Source organism: Drosophila arizonae, chromosome 2 (genome assembly GCF_054131065.1).
Source record: "Drosophila arizonae isolate 15081-1271.41 chromosome 2, UAZ_ARI_1.0, whole genome shotgun sequence".
Classification (NCBI taxonomy): Eukaryota; Metazoa; Arthropoda; class Insecta; order Diptera; family Drosophilidae; genus Drosophila; species Drosophila arizonae.
In genome coordinates this window covers 30,799,301-30,823,788 of record NC_142922.1, presented here as the reverse complement: position 1 = coordinate 30,823,788, position 24,488 = coordinate 30,799,301, and the positions used below count along the sequence as shown (strand labels likewise).

Here is a 24,488-nt window from a genome sequence, read left to right as displayed (position 1 = left end):
AGGACAAACATGGTTTCAATTATATGAATCGCTACTACCAAAAAAAAAAAAAAAAAAAAAAAAAATTGAACTGAAGCCAGCACCGAATCCTTCAAGCCTTGAGAGAAAATTAATTTTTTAAATAATAGAAAAGCAAATGTCAAATTTGCAGCTTTTTATTTAAATCCCTTTGCCCACTTTATTCATTCTTTCATATATCCTGTTTTGCTGCTGGCCGAGTCAGTGATGCTGTCAGCGAAGCCAAAGAAATGTTAACATTGTCATCCCAAAATATGAATAGGAAAGCAGAGAAATTACGAAAAAATGGCATAAAAAGCGTACAATTTATTATATTATTTATTTCGTATAAGTGAGAAAGATATCTAAAAATAAAATATCCAAAGAATAAGAGATCATAAATTCTAGCAGGGCGGCGGGGTACGTGCGTCTGCCTGCTTCTGTCTGTCACTTGTGTCTGCCGCTTTGTTGTCGCTGACAGTCAGACAGGAAGTGGGGGGAGGAAGCACCTTCATGGCTCCATGCCGAGACAGTGGCAAAAGTTTAACATTAGATTTATATGCTATTTGTTATTGCTGCTGTTGTTGTTGCGGCTGTTGTTGTTGTTGTTGGCGCTCCTTTGGTGTCGTATTCTCTGCTCTGCATAAATCTTGGCGTTTTTGTGTGCGTGTGTGTGTCTGTGTGTCAGTGTGGGCGTGTAATCAGGTCAATGCTTTTACCAAACCTTTGGGCATATTCTCAAAAAATATATATAAGAAGAAGAAGCGCTCACTACTCTGCTACTCCTTATACAACATGCATATGTACTTTATTTGTGTCTGCGTCTGTGTGGGCGGATAGGTGGTTGGGTAGTTGGCTGTGTGGAGGGCTGCCTTGCCCTGCCTACCGCAAGGTTGTCAGCGCGCTAACTAAACACGATTTGGTCCTGCGGTTGTCTAAATAAGTAGATTATGGCCATTGTAGAAAATAGTTATTATTATTGTTGTTGTTACCAGTTTGGGACTCAAAGAAGTTATTCAGCTGCCCAGTGCGCATGTCGGCTAAAGAGAAACACGAAAGAGAAAGAGTAACTGAAAAAGCCAGAGAAAAGCATAGTAGAAGAGGAGATTCAGTATAAGAGCTGTGCACTGAGGGAGACGGGCGAGATTTGCATGGTGCCAGATGGTTTCAGATTATATAAGTCTAGCGCAATCGCAGTGCCACAATTAGTTTATAACTATATGAGTGAATTCAAATAAATAAATATATCAATTTTTGTATATTTACAAAGACTATATTTATACATAGACTATAGAAAACTCTAGTCTTATTCTTTTACTCTAGCTCAATGTCTACTTTGTTTTTTACCCATTAATTTATAAGGATTAGAGTTGAGTTCAAGGAAATCCAATTGAATAAAATTTTGATAAAAGTCCTTAGCACTTTCAGTCAACCTCCTATAGTGGCAATAGACTTATCTATGCATTTCTTAGCTATCTGGCAACTTCTGTCGTCGCTAATATTCCCCACGTGCACTACGCACGAAGCTATGCAATACGCACAGCATATGCAACAAGGGTCACGCTACGCTCTCGACTGGGAGCTCTCTTTGGCTCTCTCTCAGGCACAGATGCCAGAGCAAGAACAGAGCAGCAGCAGCAATAACAACAACAACTGTTATAAGATCTCTTTATTTGAAATAACTTCGATTCGAAGCCAGTCAAAAATGGTCCACCGACGCGACATGAACCGTCAGCAGCTTCCGCAGCCGCAGCCTTGTTAGCCTCGGAAACCAAGCTCGCAAAACGTGTACGTGTACGTGTGTGTGTGTGTGTGTTGTATCCATGTCCGTGCAAGTATCCATGTATGCGTTGCCAACAAAATCAGACCAAATGTGAAGTGGCAAAGTGTCCCAATATGTTCTTCCCGCTGCCTGGCGCTGCTGAAAGAACGCGACAAAAATAAATAGTCAAGCTTTTCAATAGTTATGCAAGCAAGCAAAATTGATATATGAGTTATATGAGAGTTTTTTAAATTATAAATAAATAGACATATATTCGTATAGCATCGGACTAAAGCAAGAGCATCAAAGCCATGGGAACTAGCATTAAAAGTTAAGCAAGAAAAGTTAGTATAAGTCTTTATATCCGTGTGTTTGTGTGGGTGTGAGTTTCAGTGTCGGTGTGTGTGTGTGTGTGCGAGTCTGGGCGTGTGGGGGGAGTCAATATAGGTGTGTTTGTGCACGGATTTATGCAGCGTTAGTTACATAAGGTATCATCATTATCACAGCAGCAACAGAGACAACATCTTCAGCATCGATATCGCTTATTGGCGCGCATATGCCCCGACGATTTAGCCTCTGACCGAGCATCTAATGAGCCCATGCCAATGCAATTGCCCATGCTCATGGCAATGAAATGATATACGAAAAACAAAAATAGCTTCAGTAGCAAATCTCTTAGCTTGATGCCTATAATCCCAGTTGAGTGAACGGCTTCAAGCTCTCCGCTTCTGAGAAATGCATTTGAAGACTATATAAAATATATTTATTACCAAAATTCATAATTTAACTCACTCCAAGTATAATTGATTGCTCTAGTTAATTGTCGTCCGTATGCTATTTTAAGCAGGGATTTAATATAAAAGTTGAACTGGGAAACTCCTCTTCTCTCTCGATTAACTATGCTAATCAGCACAGAAAAATCTTGAACGAAAATTTAAGAGTGAATCAAAGAGAAATTCAAATTGAAATCAAAATGTATGTTTTGTAAAATTTTTCCATGACACAGCGAAATGGCTGCATAGGGGGACGCACGTGCTCGTTGTAGTCCTTTGTTAATTGCCACGAATTGAATCATGCTATAGACAGCGAAAAAGGTCGCCCCGAAGAGACAGCCACGTGACAGTAACAATAACAATAGCTAAACGAGACCCTTAAGCTTTGACCCTTCAGCCATCAGATGGCAGCAGTTCTATTCCCGCACTCCTCTCCTGTTTGAACAATATTTAAAAAAAGAAGCAATAAATAAGAAGGAATATATTGTGCTGCTGCCAGCAATAGACGAGTGCCAACTGAAGCTGCCACGGCCAAGCAACGCCGACAACAATACGAAACGTTAAATAAAAGACAACAGCAACAGCAACAACAGCAGCAAACACAATAACAATCAAATGCATAATGATGATGGATTATCTGCTGTGTTGCTATCCCTGTGCAAAGCAAAAACAACACTCGCAGCATCAACACCAACGGCAACAGCAACAACAACTAAAACTACACAAGCAACAACAATAATAGCAACTGCAGCATCGCGGAACTAAAAGTGCAAGTCCAAGCTGCACTAAAGTATAAATAAAGGTTACATTCTCTTTCTCTTTCTCTCTCTCTCTTCCTTTATCTACGTCTTATTTTTTGCCCTTATAACTCGCATAAGTCTTTCAATAATATTAATTAAAATTAAGTCTGTGTTTCATACCCCAGAGCATGTGGATAGCGGATAGGTTTCATCTTCTAACTCGGCTTTAAATATACACACTTTTATTAATGAATCAGCATGTTCTTAAAAACCCTTCGTATATCCCATCCCCAAGTATCATCTAATAAATTTAATGAACGGTTGTACTTGTCTCCTTTAGCAATCCAATTTCAATAGGCAATATATATCTAAATATGAAGATTTTATAAATAAATGAATTACAAAGGTAAAAAGTAGCTTAATAAATAATCACTTCCTGCTTTTAAAAAGTGTGGTAAAATTATTTTTGGTAATTTATATTTGGGAGTAATCTTAAGGATATCAGAGCTATAAAATTCCTGAGCCCAGCTCCAACTTGCAAACCAATTTTCTCTTCTATGTAATTGAGGCTCTACAAAAATAACCCCCTAATATTGTTATCTGTGAATATGAATTCGAATTAAATTAATTCCACGACTCACATAATTTCAATCTTGGTCAGTTCACATAAACTAATTTTAAACTCGTTTCTCTTTGAGAGAAAAAAATGTGTTTAGATTTAGTGAATTATACATAGTATATATATATATATATATATATATATATATATATATATATATATATATATCTAAACCTTATACATTATTAAATTTTAAAACAATTTTAGTTGGAAACTATTGATTTGTGGCTGGCATAAAGAGGTGAAGGAATCGCCTTATAGTAACCGAGACCCTACGACTAATTACCAAGGCAATTTAGTTCCCGGCTAAGACACACATTTAATTTGGGACACGTCAATGGCTACGCGGCAGTGAAAGGAAACCCATGAAAAACACAAAGACAACGACAGCGATTACGACAAAGACAAAGCCAATGAGTAAAAGAGACAGATATAGAGAATTTTGCTGACCATCACATTCATGCGAGCTCCAAATACATTATTAATGCAGTATACAAACTCACCACAACTGACAAGAAAAGTTCATTCTGACCTTCGGTTTAACTTTTCGAAATCCTGCATAAGGATTCGTATTGGCATGTCAACGCACAGCAAAAGTCAAAGGATTTTCACTGCCGGCAATCGAAACAATTAATACGGCAATGACAATGCGAATGACAATCCTGTCCCCTGCCAACTGCTAGACGGTAGCTGCTGATGGTAGCTCATTTGACTGCCTGGCTAATTTTAAAAGCAAATTTTGGGCCTATTAAAAAGGGTTGACAGCTCAAAGAGGCTCTTTCATCAGTTATACATGGGCATTAAAAACAAATATAACAGAAATTGATTGTAAAAAGTGAGCAAAGGACAATAGAATCAATTCGCAATTTTAATCAAATAACAATATTGCATAGCTCGCAAATAACAGTTGACACTTTTTCGTTGTCTGCAATTAAGTGTCTTTCACTGACACAATTAAAAAGACTCAGACAGAAACTGATTTTGTCGCGACTGGCTCAGGTCTGGTCACGCTCTGAGCGAGACTGTTATTTCTGTTTTCGTTTCGCTCAAGTCACTCACTGATCTTTTGCTTGAGTTAAGTGAAGCAATCGTATTGGTCTTTACGCGACTGTTATTTGAGACCGTCACACGAATGAGTCATTGCAATGCGTCTGACCGAAACCGATTCTAAAAAAAACAAAGAGTGCCGCTCAGAGCGAGATCGTGTCTGCAGAATTTTTTCGGTTATGATACGAAGCAGAGCATATACAAAAAAACGATCATCTTTTATTTGCGAACTCTGCAATATAGCAAGAGATGGGCTGAATTCCACCCGAGGAACTGAGTAATCATTGCTCCAAGTCTGTGAAGTTAATATATGTAGATATTTCAACATGTTTTTATTTAATATAATTTATAGTCATATATAATTTTCAATTATACTCATTCACGAAAGCTAAATGGGCATAATGGGAGGGAAGTAGCAAATCGGAAAATGAATTATCCGGTATGTTAGTAAAAATGCTATTTTAGGGCCTAAGGGATAGAAATTCGGGTTGACAGTCCAAAATCAATAATCTCACATATATGTAAACGCCCATGTGGGGAGTAGCAGCGTTCTTAATTTCTTCATTTTTCACTTTGTGTGTATATATACTTCTAAGTGCAAATATCTGATACGAGCAATTTTCTGTTTTCATTCTATCAACAAATATAAATATTAGAAATTACTGGAAGCTTGACATCCTTTGAGCTATTTTAATAGCTTCGATATGTACGCAGAATAAAATCAATATTTGATGTTTGCCTCTGCAAAAACGTTCAATTAGTAAGTCAATCCAAACCGTTTTATATCAACTTTCCCTCTGAATAGTTTGACTCCCAAAATGTGTTTATCAACAAGTCTTGTCAACAAGATTGATTATTGGCAATATTTGCCTAATTTGCAAATGAGTCGAGCACGCGCCCCGAAAAACACACAACTAAAGCTAGCTTAATTGGCAGAATGTTAAGTAATTAGCTCGCAAGGCAAAAGGTGAGCTAATTTCATTTTCATTTCAGCAACGTTTACTCAGGGAGCACAAATTCCTGGAGAACAAAACGCATTAATTAAAAATTTAAGCCAAAGCAGAGCTCAATTATAATTTCATTAAACGCTCTGCAGTGGCTTGCAGTTAGCTGCTTTGCCCACCTGGAGATTTAGTCGCCAAAGAGACCGATAGCTCGCCACTAAGCTGCCAAGTCAATTACGTAATATGTGTTCTAGGCGAGCATTGCAGCAATCAGACGCCATTTTCAACACAAATTAAAATGCATTAGCGACACAAAATCACACTCGCATCGCCAATGGCAATGGGATCGAGAATGGGAATGGTATTGGGAGTGGGAGTGGCATTGCGACATGAACATCCCACTAGGGAGAAACTAATCAAATAAATGGCATAACGCCTGCAACTGAATCACTGCTGCACGTTTGGGCCTCTGCCGTTTGGGCCAGTGCTGCCCATTTAGCCTTTTTCCGCAGAGATTCGTCCCTTTCACATCCGGAACCCATTGAAAATGGGAACCAACTGAGCTAAGCGGCTTTATTATTTTTTATGTAACATGCAAAAGGCGGATTGATGGAGCCCATACGGTATACGGATTCATGATTTACATTGGCAATCGTTTCCGTCTGCCAGTCCATCCGATATTAAGTACGTCTTTATGAAATTTTAATGGAAGGTACAACATACAACACACATAAATGAACGTTTAGCAAAAAATCGAAAGCTTTTGTTTTCCTTTGATTGAGATCAATATCAATGTTCAGTTATTTCAGCACCTCTTAAGTGCAGCTGAGTTTCGTATTTTGACTCATATAATTGATGACTAATGATATTTATAAATAATCAAATAAAAATGCTGACTAATGAAAATAATTAATAATAAAATGATTTCATATCTGAAAAAATAAAATTTAGAGATGAAGGTAACAGGCAGAAATAGGCGTGGCAGGTCTAATAAAATATGTATATTGACCCTCTCGACCAACCGAGTAGATTTCACCAGTATGTGTAAACGCATCGATGTAGAAATATTTATTTTTGTTTTTATTTAGCTTAGAATTAGACTAAGATGCCGGAAGTATCCGAAATTGAACGAAACTAATTAACTTTAAGGTCAGTTGCAAATACAGTCGTCTCGATAATTTATACCCCTTGCTGTACTGACCGCTATAAACGGAGTCATTGTAATCGAATTCTACTGTATATGTATATCATGCACACAGAACTTCCTAACACGTATGAATTTTCTTTATCCTGTGAATCCTATTTTCTTTGAAGTATTATTGCAATCCCAATTGCGATTGAACTGTGTTCAAATTATAATAATTATGTATTGGTCTGCATGGTAAAGATTGTGAAGGTGCGTATTGGAAGGATATGGGGAATTTTCTGTGAGTCACTCAGATTGGTCGGACTTTAGGGTATATTCTAGTCGAGAAAGCCCAGCTGAAGATTTCCAACTTGTTTTATTAAATTTCTTTCGATGCTTAGCTCTGATGTGTTTGTGTTCGATAGGCTGCTGGCAGCTGGTATACACACCTCCGGTTCAACATTCCACATGAGTCCACAGCATTCGCATCCTCCAGCCGCAAACTGTATTAGCAAATGGCGAATTAGCATAAAGTAGGAGCTCTATGCTCGCTTGCCACACATTAATCATACGCCACATGTGCTACTTATTGACTCTCGCTTAGAGGGAATACATCTTAGCTCTGGCTGTTGCTATCCACTTCGAGTTGATAGTTTCTGCCCAGAAAAGTAGGCAATGAAAACAGGAAAGCTGCTCAGAAAGAAATTTATATGAAGATGAAGAGAGGCAGAGTCGAGCTGGAATGGATCTCATCAAATTCCCATTGAGCCCCAAAAGTCAGCCACTCGGGCCAAATCGGCTGGATAATGCTAATAATATTAATAAACCATTTATTCAGCTGTACATAATTATTTGAATGATGGAAAATGATCTGATGGTCGTCTGTGCACGTTGTCCCTGCTTCCTCCCATTGACTTGCAAATCGTAACAGTTGATGAAGGCCTCAGTATATGGATCATTTGGAATCGGTTTATTGGCTGGCGATGGCTCTGCGCAATATGGATTGAGTATTGTCATTTGCTCGGCTTATAAATAAAATAAAAATTTGTAGTCTTCGTGGCGTAAGCTTTATCGATAGCCAAAATTAAATGGAAACCGAATATTATTATGCTTCATCGCGCTGTGCTGTGTGGGTGTGGGTGTGTGAGTGTGCAACGGGTGCCATTAGGCAAGCATCAGAACGCGGTAATTTTACGGATTTGATATGTGGCATTTGAGGGATTTGGTTTCGGGTAAGTCCCAAGCTCCCTGCTCAGCCAGGCGCAAACACAAAGACATAGATGCGACGCGTGGGCGCTAGGGCAAAGGGGCGTGGGTGGCAGTACGTGTTGCCAGGAAGTTATTTTTAGATTTACTCTCATTCAGCCACCCACGCGAGAAGAGCTTAGCAGCATCGCTTTGGGCCAGAAAATAGTTAAGTTGCCATTTGTGTAAAAGTGTTTGTCTGTGGGTGTGTCTGTGTGTGTCTGTCTTTGTCTGTCTGTGTATTGTATGCTTACATATGTAGATCTGTGTGGAGAGAGTGTGCCCCATTCCGCATTAGTATAGCGCGAATAAGCATACTTTGCTTTGCCTTGCCTTGGCTTGTGTAGTCCTTCTTGTCTTGCCTTCACTGACCTCCTTTCTCCAGACACTCATGTCAACGTCCACAGCTGGGCTCGTGCCTCCTCTAATTAACCCTTTTATTAACATGCTCTGCCAATTACAGTTGTTTCCCATTTGCCAAGCAAGCCCACACGTTGGCCTAGCCCATTTGACCCTGTCAAGCAAAAGTAGTTTGATTAACCTCTTTAATAACCTAAGGAAATGTATGGAATATATACTATATATACATATATACGTACAACGAACTTGTATTAAACCCGCATCTGGCGAACCTCTCTATACGCAACTACAACAAAACAGCGTCCAGAGATTGCCTCTAGGGGGCTGTGTCAATGCTGGCAAGGCGAATGATTTGATAATGGAATATGGTGGACGTGCCCTCGCACACTTACACCTAGGTATTCTGTGTTGCATAACATGTAAAAATGATCAAATGTATGCCAATATATAGTTAAGATATAACGGAAAACGAATCGTTCCCCAAAGTGGTCTGATTATTATTTGTTTGGTCGTTTTTTTCGATAGTAGCTTTTTTTGATTGGCAACTGTTCCGCCTCATCCTCGTCGTCGTCATCCTCGTCGTCGTCCTCGTCTTCGTCCTCATCGTCTTCCTCATCACCCTCCTCCTCCACCTCCTCCTGTTGCTGCTCCTGCTGCTGTTGATCTTGTTCTCGACCCTTGCCATGTTCAATCTGTGCCAACATGCGCTTATTGCGGCCCATCTCCACATTGATGTTGACCCAGTCGTAGAGATAGTCATAGATCAGAAAGTGGTTCCGGAATAAGACCTTAAACAGCTGCCGCAAATACACGTAGTCCGGCTGCTCGGTAAAGTGCAAGCTGCGACAGTACTTCATGTACATGTAAAACTCGGTGGGCACACCGGCGCAGAGTATATTCAGTGGCAGCGTGGACTTGCTCTCGGCGATTTTCTCGTACTTCTGGACTCGCGTCGCCGCATTGATGCCCTGCCAGGGCAGGCGACCGCGCATGAAGTAGAGCAACAGATAGCCAACGGACTCCAAGTCGTCGCGCCGGCCCTGCTCCGCATAGTGGGCGTGCACGGAGGCGTACCGAGCAGTGCCAATGAGCTCGTGGCGCTCATAGTAGTTGATGTGGGTGCGGGTGCTTGGGCGATAATATCTCTTGGCCAGGCCAAAATCAATCATGAACACGCGAGTGCGCTGACTGCCCAGGCCCATGAGAAAGTTCTCCGGCTTGATGTCGCGATGCAGCAGACAATTCATGTGCAGATACTCCACGCGGGCCAGAATCTGATCCGCCAGCATTAGTGTAGTCTTCAGACTGAAGTTTCGCGCACAGAAGTTGAGCAGATCCTCCAAGGTGGGGCCCAGTAGATCTAGCACTAGCACATTGTAGATGCCCTCGGTGCCGAAGTAGCGAATGTGCGGGAAACCAACACCGCCCCTAAGTATGTTGTATATCTTGGCCTCGCGCGGCAGCTGTGGATACTTAACCGAGCTGCTCTCCAGCTTGACAGCCACTTCTTCGCCGCAGTGGAGGCCCGAGGCACGATATAGCTCCCCGAAGGACCCGCTGCCTATTGGACTCAATAACCGATACTTGCCCCCGACAATAATGTCCCGTAGAGCACTACGCTTCGAGGATCCCGACTTGGGTGGTTTTGCTTGCGGCTATAACACCTGACTCTGACAATCGGTCAACATTGATTTGCATTCGAATATCATACCTGCGTCATCCTCTCGTGCCCGGCTAGCTGCTCGTTGGATGTTAGAGGAATGTAGTTAGAGTGTCTCTAGACATGTCTAGCATGACTAGTGTGAGAATAGTTTATGTCAATACTACAAACAAATCATATTTGCTGTCATATAACCATAAAGTCAAGGACAACTGTGATACTACAACCAAACTATCCAATTATCATTTATTAATACTTAGCCATGATCCAAAACCAGTTGAATCTATTCCATTTTAGTGCTCTAGCTTTAGAGTATTGAGAGATGTAGTTGTAAATAAACGTAACTGTAAAAGTGTTAAAGGTATTCAAAACATTCTGGAATATAAGGATATCTTGTATAACCCACGACCCCGAAGATACTAAAATTATTTTGCTTTCTAGTAAAGATAATATACTAATACTAATAATAATATAAATTCTCATCAATACATAATAAGTTCTGTCATTTTGTCTTGAAAATGGGAAATCAAGGTAATGAAAATAATGGTTTTGTGAAAAAGTATGTAACGGGCAGAAGGAGGCGTGGCAGACCCCAAAAAGTATATATATTCTTGATCAGCATGACGAGCTGAGTCGATATAGTCGTCCGTCCGTCCGTCCGTCCGTATGAGTCCGTCTATCTCAGAAGTTATAAGAGCTAGAGAGCTGAAATTTGGAGTCTTCAAATTTGTGTTGTATATAAAGTTAATCGATACAAAGATTTTGTAATTTACAGATTTTGAATACCACGCCCTCTTCTCCACCAATTTGTAAAAAACGCATTTCAAGTACTAAAGACTTGTGCTTTGGAATGTACACACATATTCACCATATGATTACACTCTAAAAGTTTCATTAAGATCGTATGTCTACAAAAGACAAATAAATTTTCATAATATTGTCCACACTGCAGCGCCGCCCAAGCGCAGTCGCTGCTTACTGCGCAGTTAGCAGAGCGCAGGCTTATGCGTGCGTGTGGATGCATGTGTATGCATGTGTGCATAAAAGAAGTGCAGAATGATTAGAATATCAGCTTAGAGGGTTCAGGGTATCTCCTAGTCGAGCAGTCTCGACTAGAGTCTTCTTACTTGTTTTTACCTTGTTAAGCATTATACCTACATATGTATAATTTTCATAATTAATAAATTCTAATATATTCCAAACTTAATCTTATGGAAATATTGGTATTTTATAAATTGATAACCATCACCATAAACTGGTAATCCCATCATCATACCATAATAAAGGACGACAAACATAACAAAATAATCTTTTATCTAAGTATCTATCTCTAATACTTTAAATGATATAGATTTTTTTCCACGCTGTCAATGGCATTAAATCTATCGAGTATATAAGTTTCGTCTTTGATTATCACTGAAAGTAGATGTTTAAAATCTAAGATCTCTAGCAACAGAATATCCCGATTAGCCACGTTCCTGGTGCGACGAGGGAGGGACGAGGGAGTCTACAAATAAATTTATTCAAAATTTAAAGTAGTAACGACAGCATGACGGACATCACACAAAACCAATATACCCATTTCGCTTCGCGAATGAGTATATCAAATTCCCAATCGCATTGTTCCGTTATTATATTAAGCCTCATTTAGCCCTTAACAAAATTCTGGGCAGAAAGTCACGCCACATAAAGCTGCTCTCGTGTAATACAATAAATTAAAAGTAAACTACTGACTTTGACAATTTTAATACGCAATTTACGGCTCTGATTCGTGGAGAGCAATTAGGATGGCATGCCTAGCCTGGCCATGCTGCGCGTATGAGTTCCGGATGTAATCTGCGGGCTGATTTATGGATCACAGTAGAAATTGAAAAAAGAAACACACCAACGACATGAACAGCAGCTCCGACTGCGACACTCACATGGCAAACATGGCTGAGTCGCCTCATAAGCCATTTAGCTAGATGGCACTTATTTATAGCTTCCAGCGCAATAATTATATGAGCCAACTGCATTTATAATGAAAATAGAAAAACTATAGATACTATAGAGAGAGAATTCAATACTTTGCTCTTCCCTCGTCATGTCTGCTGTGAAACGCTCTCTGTGGAAATTCTTAAAGACGTGCCCAAAACCAGGGGCCGCACATTTGGTCTTCCTAATTTTGATGCAAGCCATCTTTAAAATACATATTCAATTTGTGGAACACCATCCGGTCACGTACCACATCAGCATAATTTCGACGCGTTTCGGCAATTTCGACACTTTCAGTAGGTTTGCCTTCGCGCCTGCTCCAACTCGGAGTCCTCCCCAATGGCACACTTGTTGTGGCTCCCGACAATGGCTTAGACATATTAAAATTCTAAAGCATCAACTTAAATTCAATATCGCTAAACGTAGGTAAAAGGTATTTGGCATGCTCAATGTGATTTCACTCCTGTGACTATGCGAAGGTAAAAGTAAATGTTGGCGGTTGCTTAAGTCAGGCGAGCTGGTTTAAGTCGGCCTATTTCACTGTGTAACTCGTTGTGTTAGGCTGCCTAGGCATTATAAGTTTAGATATTAAATAATATTATTAAATATTGAAATACAGGGTATAAACATAGGGAATTGTTAAAATATAAATTCGCAGAGGCAGAAGGAGTAGTTAGTAGGAAGTGCTAATTTCTGGATGAATATCGCTAGTCTTCGCTTGTTAAGTCGAGTGGTATATATATATGTTATCCATATTATATTCAACCCTAAATTTACCCATCTATCAATCCGTTTGCCTATAAGAAAACGTAAGATTTGGGGCCTTGAAACACAGATCAATCATCTTTTTCGAACGACTTTCACATGAAAAACCGATAGCCCAGGATATCTTCTAGTCTAGCACACCCAACTCTTACTAGCATTGTAAACGTACGCAAGTAAGCTCAAGCAAGTCCCAAATTCAAGTTACACCAGAAGCAGTATGAATCGAGCGGGTGCACATATCAGCTCGTGCACCACACAGTCTGAGAAACGAGTCAGCTGGCCTGAATTTAAATGATTGAATTTTGCATAAACTAATTTCATAACGCTTGCTTGTCCAGGACTCCTGCTGAAGATGGGTGGCCGTTGCTCGGCTGGTAAACAAAAAAACAAACAGTTGGGACTTCTTATTTGTTGACATTAGCTCAAGCATCGTTGAGTTTGTGATATGGGCGTGGGCTTAAGTCCTTGAACAAAAAATAATAATTTCACTCCATGAATGTACAAACAGCCTCGCAAAGCAGCTGGATAATAATTTCCAAGTGACTCTCATGAGATGTTTTGTTTTTATGCTTACAACTTCAACAACTTCAACGTTTATCCAAATTTTCCTACTTAGAATAAAATGCTTTAAAAGCATACGAACGACTTTAAAGCAATGGCGAATTATAATGATTATTCGAATAGCCCTCCCGCTGACTTAAAACGCGATAAAAAGTCTAGTTCATGCCTGCAAAAAAAACTCAAACTATCTAAAAAGTTTTGCACAAATTGTTAGTGACTTCGTTGTGTCAGTGAGAATACAGAAATAGCTAAGCTCTTTCTCTTTCTCTTTCTCTATCCCTCTCTCTCTATATATCTCTCTCTCTATAAAAAATTGATTGTTCTCTACTGTTCTTAAAATTGTTGCTGCTTAAATACAGTCTATGACGATTTGTGGATATCGAGAAACAAATTTAATAATTTTTTCTGGCAAATATGTATTAGAATTAAAACTACTATTTCACTGAGAATACAATGGATGTCTAATTGTTGCAAATAAAATAATTAGAAACATTCAACTGAAGTCAACAACAAGGCGAAACAACAGGTACAGAGAAAGTAAAAAAACCTCGTAAGAGGGCGGGCACTTGGGCAATTAAGCATGATATCATGACTGGCAGAGCTGCCTGTTTATCTGTTAATTAAAACGGAGAACGGAATGGCACACAGGAATGAGCCTGAATCCGCCTGAACTTGAATAGTCATTTAAAGGATAAGTACCTTTGCGACCTAAATATCGATTGGTTAAGGTGTGAAATTTGTTGTTGACTTCATGTATGAAACGAATGTTAACGTCATCTGGCAGTAGCCATTACGCCCGATAAATTCAATTAATTTTAATAAATATTAACAGAGACTATAATATTTCAATTTCATTTACATTTGATTTCAGAATGTATTTGGAATCACGAAGAGGTCATACATATTGAAGCTATGCCTTTTTGTCCAGCAGCCCACAGTTGGACTAAATCGATAATTAATTAAAATATATTTAATTAACCAATATATTAGGAGTAAAGCAATCAAACTGGCGTCGTTCAAGCGGAATAACGACAATATTCGCAATTACAATAGCAATATAATGTGGAGTAGTACAATATCACCAACAAATTCTAAGAAGCTATTGATCGGTAGTACAAGAAGCGTTGATTATGTCGGTGATAGTGCGAGAACAACAACAGCAACAGCAACAGCAAAAGCAACAACAGCAGCAGCAGCAGCAGGATTCAATAATAAAGCAACAGGAGCAGCCATTAAAGGAGCAACAGCTAAATCGCAGCAAAGGACAACAGCCGCAACAACAACAACCCCAGCAAAAACAACAAAAATCTCAATTGAAATGGAGATACATATACAAAACAAGTGCATTTCGGCATAGCGTATCACTCTGGAGGGTGGTGCAGAGCCCCCATGGCTGCAGGGCCCCCTTAAAGCAGCATTTTTGGGGGCTTCTGGCGTCGGCAAAACAAGCATATTACAGGTAAACTGATAATACTAATATGAATATATCGATAAATATACATATATATACAATACAAAATATATATGTGTATATATATACATGTATACAAAGGTTGTTTTATATTATAAAGCGAACCAAATTTTATCTACAGTCCCAAGCTTAATTAGAAAACACCCTAGTATCCAATATATTTTGCATTTTATGTAACCTTTTCCAGGCTTGAATTACGCGTTGTGTTCGCTTCCATTAAAACTATGTTGTTTATGAAGGGGACTAAACATTTAATTAAACCCTCCTCATCTATGTAGCTCGCAACCAGCTTCGCCATCACTCTCCCCATCTATTCATCTCTCTCTCTCTCTCTCTCTCTCTCTCTCTCTCTCTCTCTCTCTCTCTCTCTCTCTCTATGTTTCTCTCCTGTAATGGCATTTAAATGCATTTGAATGGGGAGGAACCGCTAATTCGATTTCCGCTTCGCCGATGCGTCACATCGCTGCATTTCAGGTTTTCGTGGCTTAAAAGTTCTAATTAGACAAGGGAGAAGCATTGTTGGCTACCGGCAGAGCCCGTGATTTATTGTTACCATAGCGCAAAAAGACCCGTTTACCTGTTCACCATAAGTTCGCATTGCATATATATATTTAGTACATATATACATACACATATACAAATATATGTACTTGCCAATTTGGTATTTATACGCTTCAGAAACTGCTGCATAAAGTTGAAATTATGTTCAATTTATTACTGGCATGCCTGGCACAGAAAAGGAAAAGCTGCTACTCGAAAAGTTATAGTGAAAATTAAATATCAAATTTAATACCACAAGTTTTTCAAATAAAAACGCGCCAGTCTGTTAGCATATTGGAAACCCTATATTTTCTACAGTTTGCAGCCAAAAGCACAAAATTTTATACCTAGCTCACTGTAGACCCTCTCTTAAGTTTATTAATTATATACATATTATGCATATGTATATAAGTACCTTTTACGATTTGTAATTCGGATTAAAATCAATCTATCTAGTCCCAGTTTTTAGCTAAAAATTCTCAGCTATCCAGTTAACTATTTACCGAAATATTTGGACCTAAGGCAAAGTCTTTTCTTTTTTCCTTATGCAAACATAGCTGGGTGTCGTTTTTATATTTTATATCTATATACTTTGTATATAGTCAAGAAGTTGAACGAGTATGTCTGAGCATTGACTTATAATATACATTAAATTTTTTTCAAGTTGGGTATATATAATAAATGCATCTTGATCAGACTCATACTAGTCATTTAGATAAATTTGTTAGGGTCTACACCCTAACCCCAGCGAGGGGTTCAAGGCTGCGGGACAAGGTCACTTGAGCTACCTCAACTTTGCTCTTTGCTGCACATTTTTGCCGTACTTCGATTCAAATAGCTAAAACGAGCGAGCTCTGTTTAAATATTAATGTAGCTGTTAGCCTTAAATGCCTTGGCCAGCCGTTATACGAGTGCTTGCCTTTGTGGACGTATTATCTGGAAATGTCTTGATGCTGCCAGCTGCTGCTTAGCTGCTTGACGTTCTGCTATTAACTGCGGTCAGTGTCACTCGTCACGCTTTAAAATGCCATTAAAATGCGTGAGCTTAAGCAGGGAATGTTTTATTAAATGCAAAGGAATCTTTTATCAGCTGTTTCAGCTGTGTGGACTGATTGAAATGAAAGGAGTAAAGCAAATGCAAGCATGCCTCCACATGCGCTGATTCCTTTGCTCCTGGCCAAGCCGAATGGCAATTTAAGTGTGCTATATTATGCGCATTTTATACTCTATTAGCGCACTAACATTAATACATTCACAGCAGAGGGGAGTAGGTGGAGGTGCGTCGAGTGCAGAGCTCAGAGCGCTGAGCAGAGCAGAGCTCGACTCGGCTCGTCGCTTTTATGTTCCACCGCATATCCTTGATTTTATTTTTATTGACCTGGTAATTGAATCAAACTTTACGTTTATGACCATGGGGCTACTTCGCGCCGCGCAATAACATTCACCCAATGCTTCCAGCATGAAACTTGATGCATTTAGGTAATTTACTCTTTCATTTCCTTTCAATGCCCAATATGGTTTAAACACGGCACATGAGATCTCATGATTTCAACTAATCCCCACTAATCGGAGTGTCTATTTATTGTCTATCAATTTTTGTGCTTCCTTCACAGCAATTTTTTTACCATGACTTCCCCAAGACTCATCAAACGACAACTCAACGCAAAATTTACAAAAACTGTTTGGTCTGCGACACCTGCATACGCGAGCTGATGGTACTGGACGTTCCTCCCCAGGTGAGTGAAACTGAGAGCTGTCTGCAAACATACACAGCACATGTAAGAGGCACACTGAAGCATCTCCGACCCCACACACACACGCACACATAACCATGTAGAACAAATAGCTGAGCCGTCTGTCTGTGCCCTCAATGGCACCTCCATATTGCCATTACTCAATACACAAAACCTATATATCCTTGTCACTATGTCAATGAGTATCAAAGCACTAAAAGACCTCACGAACTTTCCACCGCTTCCATTGAAATTGTTTCACCTGTGAAGAGACTCTGAGAGGCTCCTGTTCAGGTGCAGTGCGGCACAGTGGGCCTGTACAGTGGTCTTTCTGTTAATAAATGAATACTTAAATAAAGGGAATGATTATGATGATGGGTATAGTTCTGATTGTAATGTATATTATTTTTGTAATTATTATTATTAGCAACAAAAGATATAAATATTATAAATGTATGACCTCAAACAAACCACACTAAGGTGAATTTATAAAAATACAAATAATGAACTGGCAAAAGCGCAACAAAGTCCGCTTTGTCAGCCAGTTGCTATACAATTGGCCATTCTCTATTGTCCGAATCAGAACAACAACAACACTTATAGGAAAGATTCTCTCCAGCCCGTGGAGGTGGCCAAGTTTCAATGGCTTTCAATTTATTCTTGTCAAATTTGGCGTGAATTCGGCTTGACACTCTTCAGCTCGGTATTGCCTGAGGGATATATGGACATATTAAAGGAGCATTTTAATAAAATCATATTTGTAAAAGACGTCAGAGGGTATGGCTCATAGTTCACACAGCTAGCATTCAAGTTGCATTCATATAATATACTCTTGTTATAGTTTACACACCTGTAAGGGTATTCCATAGTCGTAGCACAAAACCTTGTCCTGTGCTTTTGTTGATTGTTTGTTTTTAGATACTTTTTGTTTGCCGCTCTTTATGCCCATTGTGTTGAGGAAATAGTTTCCTGTTAGGCATCCCAGATGGAGGCTTGGAAGTCACGTGAGCAACCTTCTGCCGCTTATTGTGGGGACATTTTTCATTGTCAACGATGGCCAGTATTACTCAAAGTCCACTCTAATGCATTCCAATTGTGTTAACAGCATGTTGTAGCCCAAAAAACATTTTTTATGCTTTTTATACATTGCCACGTCACACTCAGCTTCTGGCTATTTACCGAACACTACAAATTCAGCCAGCTGTGCAGAAGAGCTTGAAGTTTATAGTTTGCGCAAATATTTTAATTAGATAAATTAACAGGCTGAAAGTAAATGAAACAAAAGTCTTGGAAATTATGAATGTGAGTCTCGCTGTTGAAGCACTTTGAAAACAATTAACGAAGTAGAAAGGGAGTGCAATAAAAAATGAAATAGTAAGGGGTTTAGACAGCAAAATGTAAGGACATCGGCAATAGGGATTCGACAGCTGGCAAGCTGTCTCGTTTCGTGCCAATACAATGCTTAATTAGCAAAAATCAAGAAAAACAATTGAGAGAAGTTGAGTGGGAAATGCGCAAAGCAAATGAAACGAAATTTAATCAAAAGCGTAAATCTAAGAAACTTTCCTCCCACGAAGACAACGTCGACTGGCTGTCTGCCAGCAGACACAAGTGGACAAATGGGGGTAACGGGGGGAGCGACTGCTTGAAATGTAAGAAGGAGAAGGAGGAGGGGGAGGTTGGGGTTGAGGTTGAGGACGAGGGAATGTAATGGCGACAAGGCGCGTGGTCTTAGCCTAAGCCTTTGGCCAATATTTCTATTTGGCCCAGCTCTCACTCGAAAATGCTGCTCAGTAAATTGATTTTTAATCTGGTTTCCCTAATAATAAATAATATTTCGAAAGGCCCATGCCAGAACAGAAATAGAAAATCAAATTTATAAAGTTTTTGCTAACTGTAATGAAAATGGAAGAATATCTAGGTGCAAATCAATGAAAGCCCATATACATTCCACTGCTATAACCCATTCGTATCCTTCTTTATTATATTCTCCAGTTGTATAATGCTCTACATATTAAATTGCTATCTTCTCTTTGTTTATTGCACACACACACACTCACGCATATACTCGAAATGTGCACATGTATATGTGTGTATGTGAATGCAAACACGTTTCATGTGCGTCTACATACTGCGACGACACTGATTAAAAACAAACACTTAACAAATCGGCATGGGAACCTTGCCAGAAGCGATTTCCAGCTGACAACTTTGCTGAATGGAATAATGGACATCCGCTGGGGCTGCGAACGGTGCACGCCTATGTTTTAGTCTATGACATGGGTAATCTGGAAACGTTTCAGGTATAGAGCCCAAATACCAGATGTCTTAATATTTAGCCTCAACTTAACTGGAACTATTTTGCAGTACTGCCGCTCCATAAGAGATCAAATCTTGGATAGTTTCAGTCATCGTGATTTTAGCATAATTGTGGTGGGCAATAAATATGACAATGTCTCAGAGGCGCAGGCTAACTCGCAGGTATTTATAAAATTTAGAAATAAATAGTATATATAGAAATTAATATTACTATTATTTTTATTTTATATATACTAAATATTTTTTTATAGATACTAAAATAATTATCTGTAATAGTAAAAAATTTCTGTATTATCCCTTTTCTTAGGAGCTTAAAGACATTTCTACGCTGGTGCGCAAGCATTGGCGTTGTGGATACGTAGAGTGCTCGGCACAGTGAGTATCTCTGCTTTTAGCATAACTCTTGCAAATGCAAATGCAAATGCAAATCCAAATATTGACCATTGCGAAATATGTAAATTATATTTTACCCGATCCCCAACAGATACAACTACAAAATCGGCGACGTTTTTCGAGAGCTAATGGGCTGTAGCAGCGGAGGCGTCAATGGCGCAGCTGTCGGCGTTCTTGTTGGCACTGAATTCTCACAATCAACTAGGAATAAAGGACGCTGTACAATACTGTAGCAAATGCTGCACAAGTTTTTTAGACAAACACCTTACTCGAACGCATGATACCCAAAAGATTTTCCTTTCTGTACCCTGAACCCTTTAAAAAATTGCCAAAAAAGATTTTAGTTTTTTCTAGAAATGGATGCAACAGGCGAAAAGCGACGTGAGCGATGATATATGGTATATATAATCTTGATCAGGATTGAGAAATTTAAAATATATATTCTTTTTATATAGTACAGTTGTTGAATATCGATAGACACACATATATATATTTTTACGTTTTCAAAGATGATAAAAGTTAGAAGCACAAAATTCGAAATGAATACACAGACTGAAGAATCTAAATATATATAGTATTGTAGATATATAGATTCTTCCCTTCATAGCCCTCGAGATTTAAACGACTTTGTTCACGTATATACTCGCACACCATTGACTGCTATATATATTCCCTTAATGCCCGAATATCAGAAATGATAAGCCGAAGATATTCAAAAACTCTCATGGCCGTGCTCATGTGTGAGTGTGTGTATATCTGTGCCTGGGCTTACGAGTGTAACAGTAGCTTAGTGAAATGGTCAGGGTATCCCCTAGTCGGTCAGTCCCGACTGCAGCACACTTGCTTGCTTTCGGCTGAGCTGGGCCGTAGGGGTCATTCAATTCTCTTAAGCACAGTAACAGCGAAAGTCCCTTTCAGATGCTTGCTGGTGCATATTTTATCATACACTTATATACTCTCATATATATATGTATATGTATATATATATCTATATATATGATATACATATTACATTTAGTTCTCGACACACTTTTCCCCTCTCCGCCGTGCCCACGCTCCATTATCATTGCTGGCCATTGTCTCTGTTAGCCTTTGTTTGCCATAATTTGAACATTATGCTCGCTACTTTATTTAAGCCAAGCGTGAGCTAAGCTGCATTCATTGCATCGTTGTTTATTGCGGCTTTCAGCTGCAACGTTTGCAATTTTGGTGCATTCGCATTGGCAAGTGTAAATTTTTATTGAATAACCGCAACATATACAAGAATAGAAAATTACACGCGTTACAGTCATTAGAAGAAAAAGAAAAACACAAGAGAAAACCAAATTATATGAAAAGCTGCCAATAAATACATAGCTTGAGTTAAAAATTATATATATTCATTTTTGTACGTAATAGGTAAATAATCCCACCATAATTTACAATACATTTTATGAGTATAGAAATACAAATATTGTTAATGAAAACAACAGCGATAAACCCAAAATCCATCAGTATAAATGGTATACTTATACGGTAGCTATCTATAAGCAAAATAGTATATATATATACATGTACGTATATATAAATTCATTAACGTTGTGATCATTTCAAGAATTAGTTATTAGGCACAGGACGACGATAGATATGTTAAAGTCAAGTAAAAACCCTCTTAAATAGTAAATAATTAAATATATGACAAATACTTAAATGATTTTAAGAATTGCTCATGTTTTAGAAATTGTTTTAATGCAGCAATTAATCTGGCATAAAAGCAAAAAAGAAAGAAAAGAAAAAGAAACAAGTCCGTAAGATTGTTAAGCTTGCTATTCATTTACTTAACTTGTTTTCTTTTAAAAAATTTAGAGAAAGGCATTTCGTATTTTTAGAAAATATTGTAAGAGAAGAAAATATAATAACAATAATTGTTGCCTTAAAGCAATTTCTTTGTTATTTAAATACCTTACCCGAAGTGACGCAGAGCAGAGAATTAACATAGTTGAGTATGAAATTAATAAATCTAATAATTTAAGCATCAAGCCTTAAAACCAATGCAACCCAAAAGTTATTTCTTAATAACCGATAAATACTATTATTAAGGTTGCAATTTTATAATGCGCACAAGAAACAATTGTTTTATATTACGAATGTTAAGATCCAATTCAGATATTTAAAAGCTATTATTTAAAAGGGAATATATATACATATATGTATATAGTAAATATATATGTATAGTTTGTCGTAGTCAGAGAATATTGACTAGCTAACTAGGTAGGTAACTCTTAAGTTTCCACAATAAAATTGCTGACATTTACTATTTTCACAAAACAAATCTACTATGTCTCTATACCGAACTCTTTCTTTACCTCAACAAAACTCGAAAGATAAGCAATCAAGTCTGACTTTGTACATAGAGATTTCAAGAATTTTCGTAAATTGCAATATAGTTATTATATAAAGCAAACACAAACTATACCACACAACGCAACACTACACTCCACTACACTACACTACACTATACTACACTATACTAGACGACACGATACGTACTTACATTTGATCAATATTTACAGCAATATATAATGACATATATGTATGTACATTAAAAAACAAACAAAATCTAGTCAGTCTACACTTATTATTATATAAATATATATATACATAAATGCCGACGGCAATTGAGCACACTGCCTATCTGGTATATAACATAGTAGAATCCAATCAAGTTGAGTACTCAATTGACCAGAGCTGGCAAACCAATATAGAAAATGTGAATTCACATTTCGAATGGAATGAATTTAGTAAAGGGTAAAATTAATAGGCAATAATACGATTAAATTATAGAAAGAAGATATAGTTGAAAATAAAAGTGGCATACGACTACCATTAATCGAAAAACAAACAGAAAACAGATAAACAATAACAATTTGAATGCATTAACAACTACAATGATATAGTAAAAATGTACAGCCAAATCAGGTTGACTTGTTGAAATGTGTTCATTGCATAGATCTGAAAATTGAAACACAAATCGAACAACACATACGACGCTGAAGTTCTTATATAGATGTCTCATAGGAAGCCTGAACATCCACGCATTTGTATGAAATATACGTATTGTACTTACAAATATAATAAACTATGTATAATACATGTATTTGGTTCGAGTTTTCTCTCATGATTTCGAACGATTACGAATTCGTCAAAATGGCTGTTAATTTTTTTGAATATATAATATGCTAAAACCGAGTCACATTTAATAACAACAAAAACACAAAAACAAAACTAAAACTAAAACTAAATTAACTAAATTAATATAACGATTATAACTAATATACACAAAAGCAAACACACACTTGCGGTTGAGTTATATATTTAAGCAACGCGTTGCCTGTAGTTATAATATATTATATTTAAAATGGAAATTTAAATTACAAACATTTACGAATCAAATGCAATATGCTTCAGCCGCTTATTGTTTGTTTAGTGCGTTCAAAAATGAAGATAAAAATTATAACTATAATAATAATAATTAAGAGCTAGAAACTAAAGTTAAGGCAGTTATTTATATACGAGTACACCTGTATTTACAACAACAACAACACAAAGATGGCAGAAAAGAAATCCTTTTTAATACAAGATGTATACACCCACACAAAGGTAAAGACAAAGACAAAGCAAAGACAAAAAGACAAAAACAAAGACGAAAAGAAACACACGCCGCAACTAACTAACTATTAAGCAATGAAAAATGAAGCCTCAACATAATAATCATTATAGTACTAGTACTTATATATGTGCTTATATTATGCCATGTGTATGTATTGTTTTTGCAATCTGCGTGCGTTAAGACGCAACTATATATAACGACTAATCCGTTAGCAATGTAGAGAACGTTTTTGGAAAACTGCAAACCCAAATAAAAAGAATGAAACAATAGAACAAAATGCAGTTTTATCATTTTATGAACTTTTAATAATGCTATGTGAATGGTATATTTATGTATACTTATTTATATTCAGTTCACAAACATTTTAATATTTCCATAAATTGGAAGTCTTTTGACATAACATATATTATCCAATTGTTTAAAATCCTCATCTTCATATAAAAAACTTGAATATAAAAGAGGCAAATATATGATTTAAGTACTTGTTCGTATTTGAATACATACTCATTTGTCTGTCTTTTCATCTGATGCCACAAAAAATATATTTTTATGTTGTTATATTTTTCTTTTATTTCTTTCACTTATCGTTAAAACAAAAAACGCGTTCGTCAGAATTTAATTGAAAACAATTGATTTTGTAAATAATTCTAAAATCCGTTGATATAACTAACTAATAAATTAGCTTCAGGATAAGTATACAAACGATTAGGAGTTTACCTAAATTCTAGTGACGTTAGTTAGTTCTAGTTACGTTTGTTTCAAAAACCTTATGTATTTTTACCTTCACTTTTGAAAGTAAAACAAACTGCA

The 24,488-nt window shown here is 37.6% G+C and overlaps 2 protein-coding genes and 1 long non-coding RNA gene across 16 annotated transcripts; 1 reads left to right on the top strand and 2 right to left on the bottom strand.

Moving 5' to 3' along the window:
• The first annotated feature begins 1,645 nt into the window (after positions 1 to 1,645).
• LOC108609121 (ras-like protein family member 10B) lies at positions 1,646 to 23,280 on the top strand. 12 transcript variants are annotated; one of them, XM_018000820.2, is made up of 8 exons: positions 1,646 to 1,785; positions 2,766 to 3,334; positions 14,445 to 15,032; positions 17,198 to 17,320; positions 19,507 to 19,620; positions 19,685 to 19,798; positions 19,944 to 20,011; positions 20,121 to 23,280. In XM_018000820.2, exons 4-8 carry the CDS (start codon positions 17,297 to 17,299, stop codon positions 20,260 to 20,262), a joined length of 462 nt encoding a protein of 153 aa, XP_017856309.2. In that variant the 5' UTR covers positions 1,646 to 1,785; positions 2,766 to 3,334; positions 14,445 to 15,032; positions 17,198 to 17,296; the 3' UTR covers positions 20,263 to 23,280. The 12 variants fall into 12 exon arrangements, with proteins under 12 accessions (XP_017856309.2, XP_089325211.1, XP_089325198.1 ...); XM_089469085.1 differs by having other exon boundaries at positions 1,673 to 1,791; XM_089469072.1 differs by having other exon boundaries at positions 1,685 to 1,840.
• Positions 7,813 to 10,484, bottom strand: LOC108609120 (casein kinase I). 3 transcript variants are annotated; one of them, XM_089469046.1, is made up of 4 exons: positions 10,325 to 10,484; positions 8,853 to 10,268; positions 8,508 to 8,767; positions 7,813 to 7,997 (listed from the first exon to the last, which is right to left on the bottom strand). In XM_089469046.1, exons 1-2 carry the CDS (start codon positions 10,331 to 10,333, stop codon positions 9,111 to 9,113), a joined length of 1,167 nt encoding a protein of 388 aa, XP_089325172.1. In that variant the 5' UTR covers positions 10,334 to 10,484; the 3' UTR covers positions 7,813 to 7,997; positions 8,508 to 8,767; positions 8,853 to 9,110. The 3 variants fall into 3 exon arrangements, with proteins under 3 accessions (XP_089325172.1, XP_089325178.1, XP_089325166.1); XM_089469052.1 differs by having other exon boundaries at positions 8,572 to 8,767; XM_089469040.1 differs by having other exon boundaries at positions 7,813 to 8,767.
• LOC149270878 (uncharacterized) lies at positions 17,215 to 18,680 on the bottom strand. Its single transcript, XR_016270104.1, has 2 exons — positions 18,168 to 18,680; positions 17,215 to 18,027 (listed from the first exon to the last, which is right to left on the bottom strand). It is a non-coding gene; the product is annotated as an uncharacterized LOC149270878 (long non-coding RNA).
• Positions 23,281 to 24,488: the final 1,208 nt, after the last annotated feature.

What these genes read in the sequence shown, in the direction of transcription:
- LOC108609121 (XM_018000820.2), top strand. Translation starts at nt 17,297, where the DNA reads ATGGTACTGGACGTTCCTCCCCAG. An exon ending in TACTGGACGTTCCTCCCCAG is followed by an intron (nt 17,321 to 19,506) that starts GTGAGTGAAACT and finishes GAACCTTGCCAG; the next exon opens with AAGCGATTTCCAGCTGACAA. An exon ending in GTAATCTGGAAACGTTTCAG is followed by an intron (nt 19,621 to 19,684) that starts GTATAGAGCCCA and finishes ACTATTTTGCAG; the next exon opens with TACTGCCGCTCCATAAGAGA.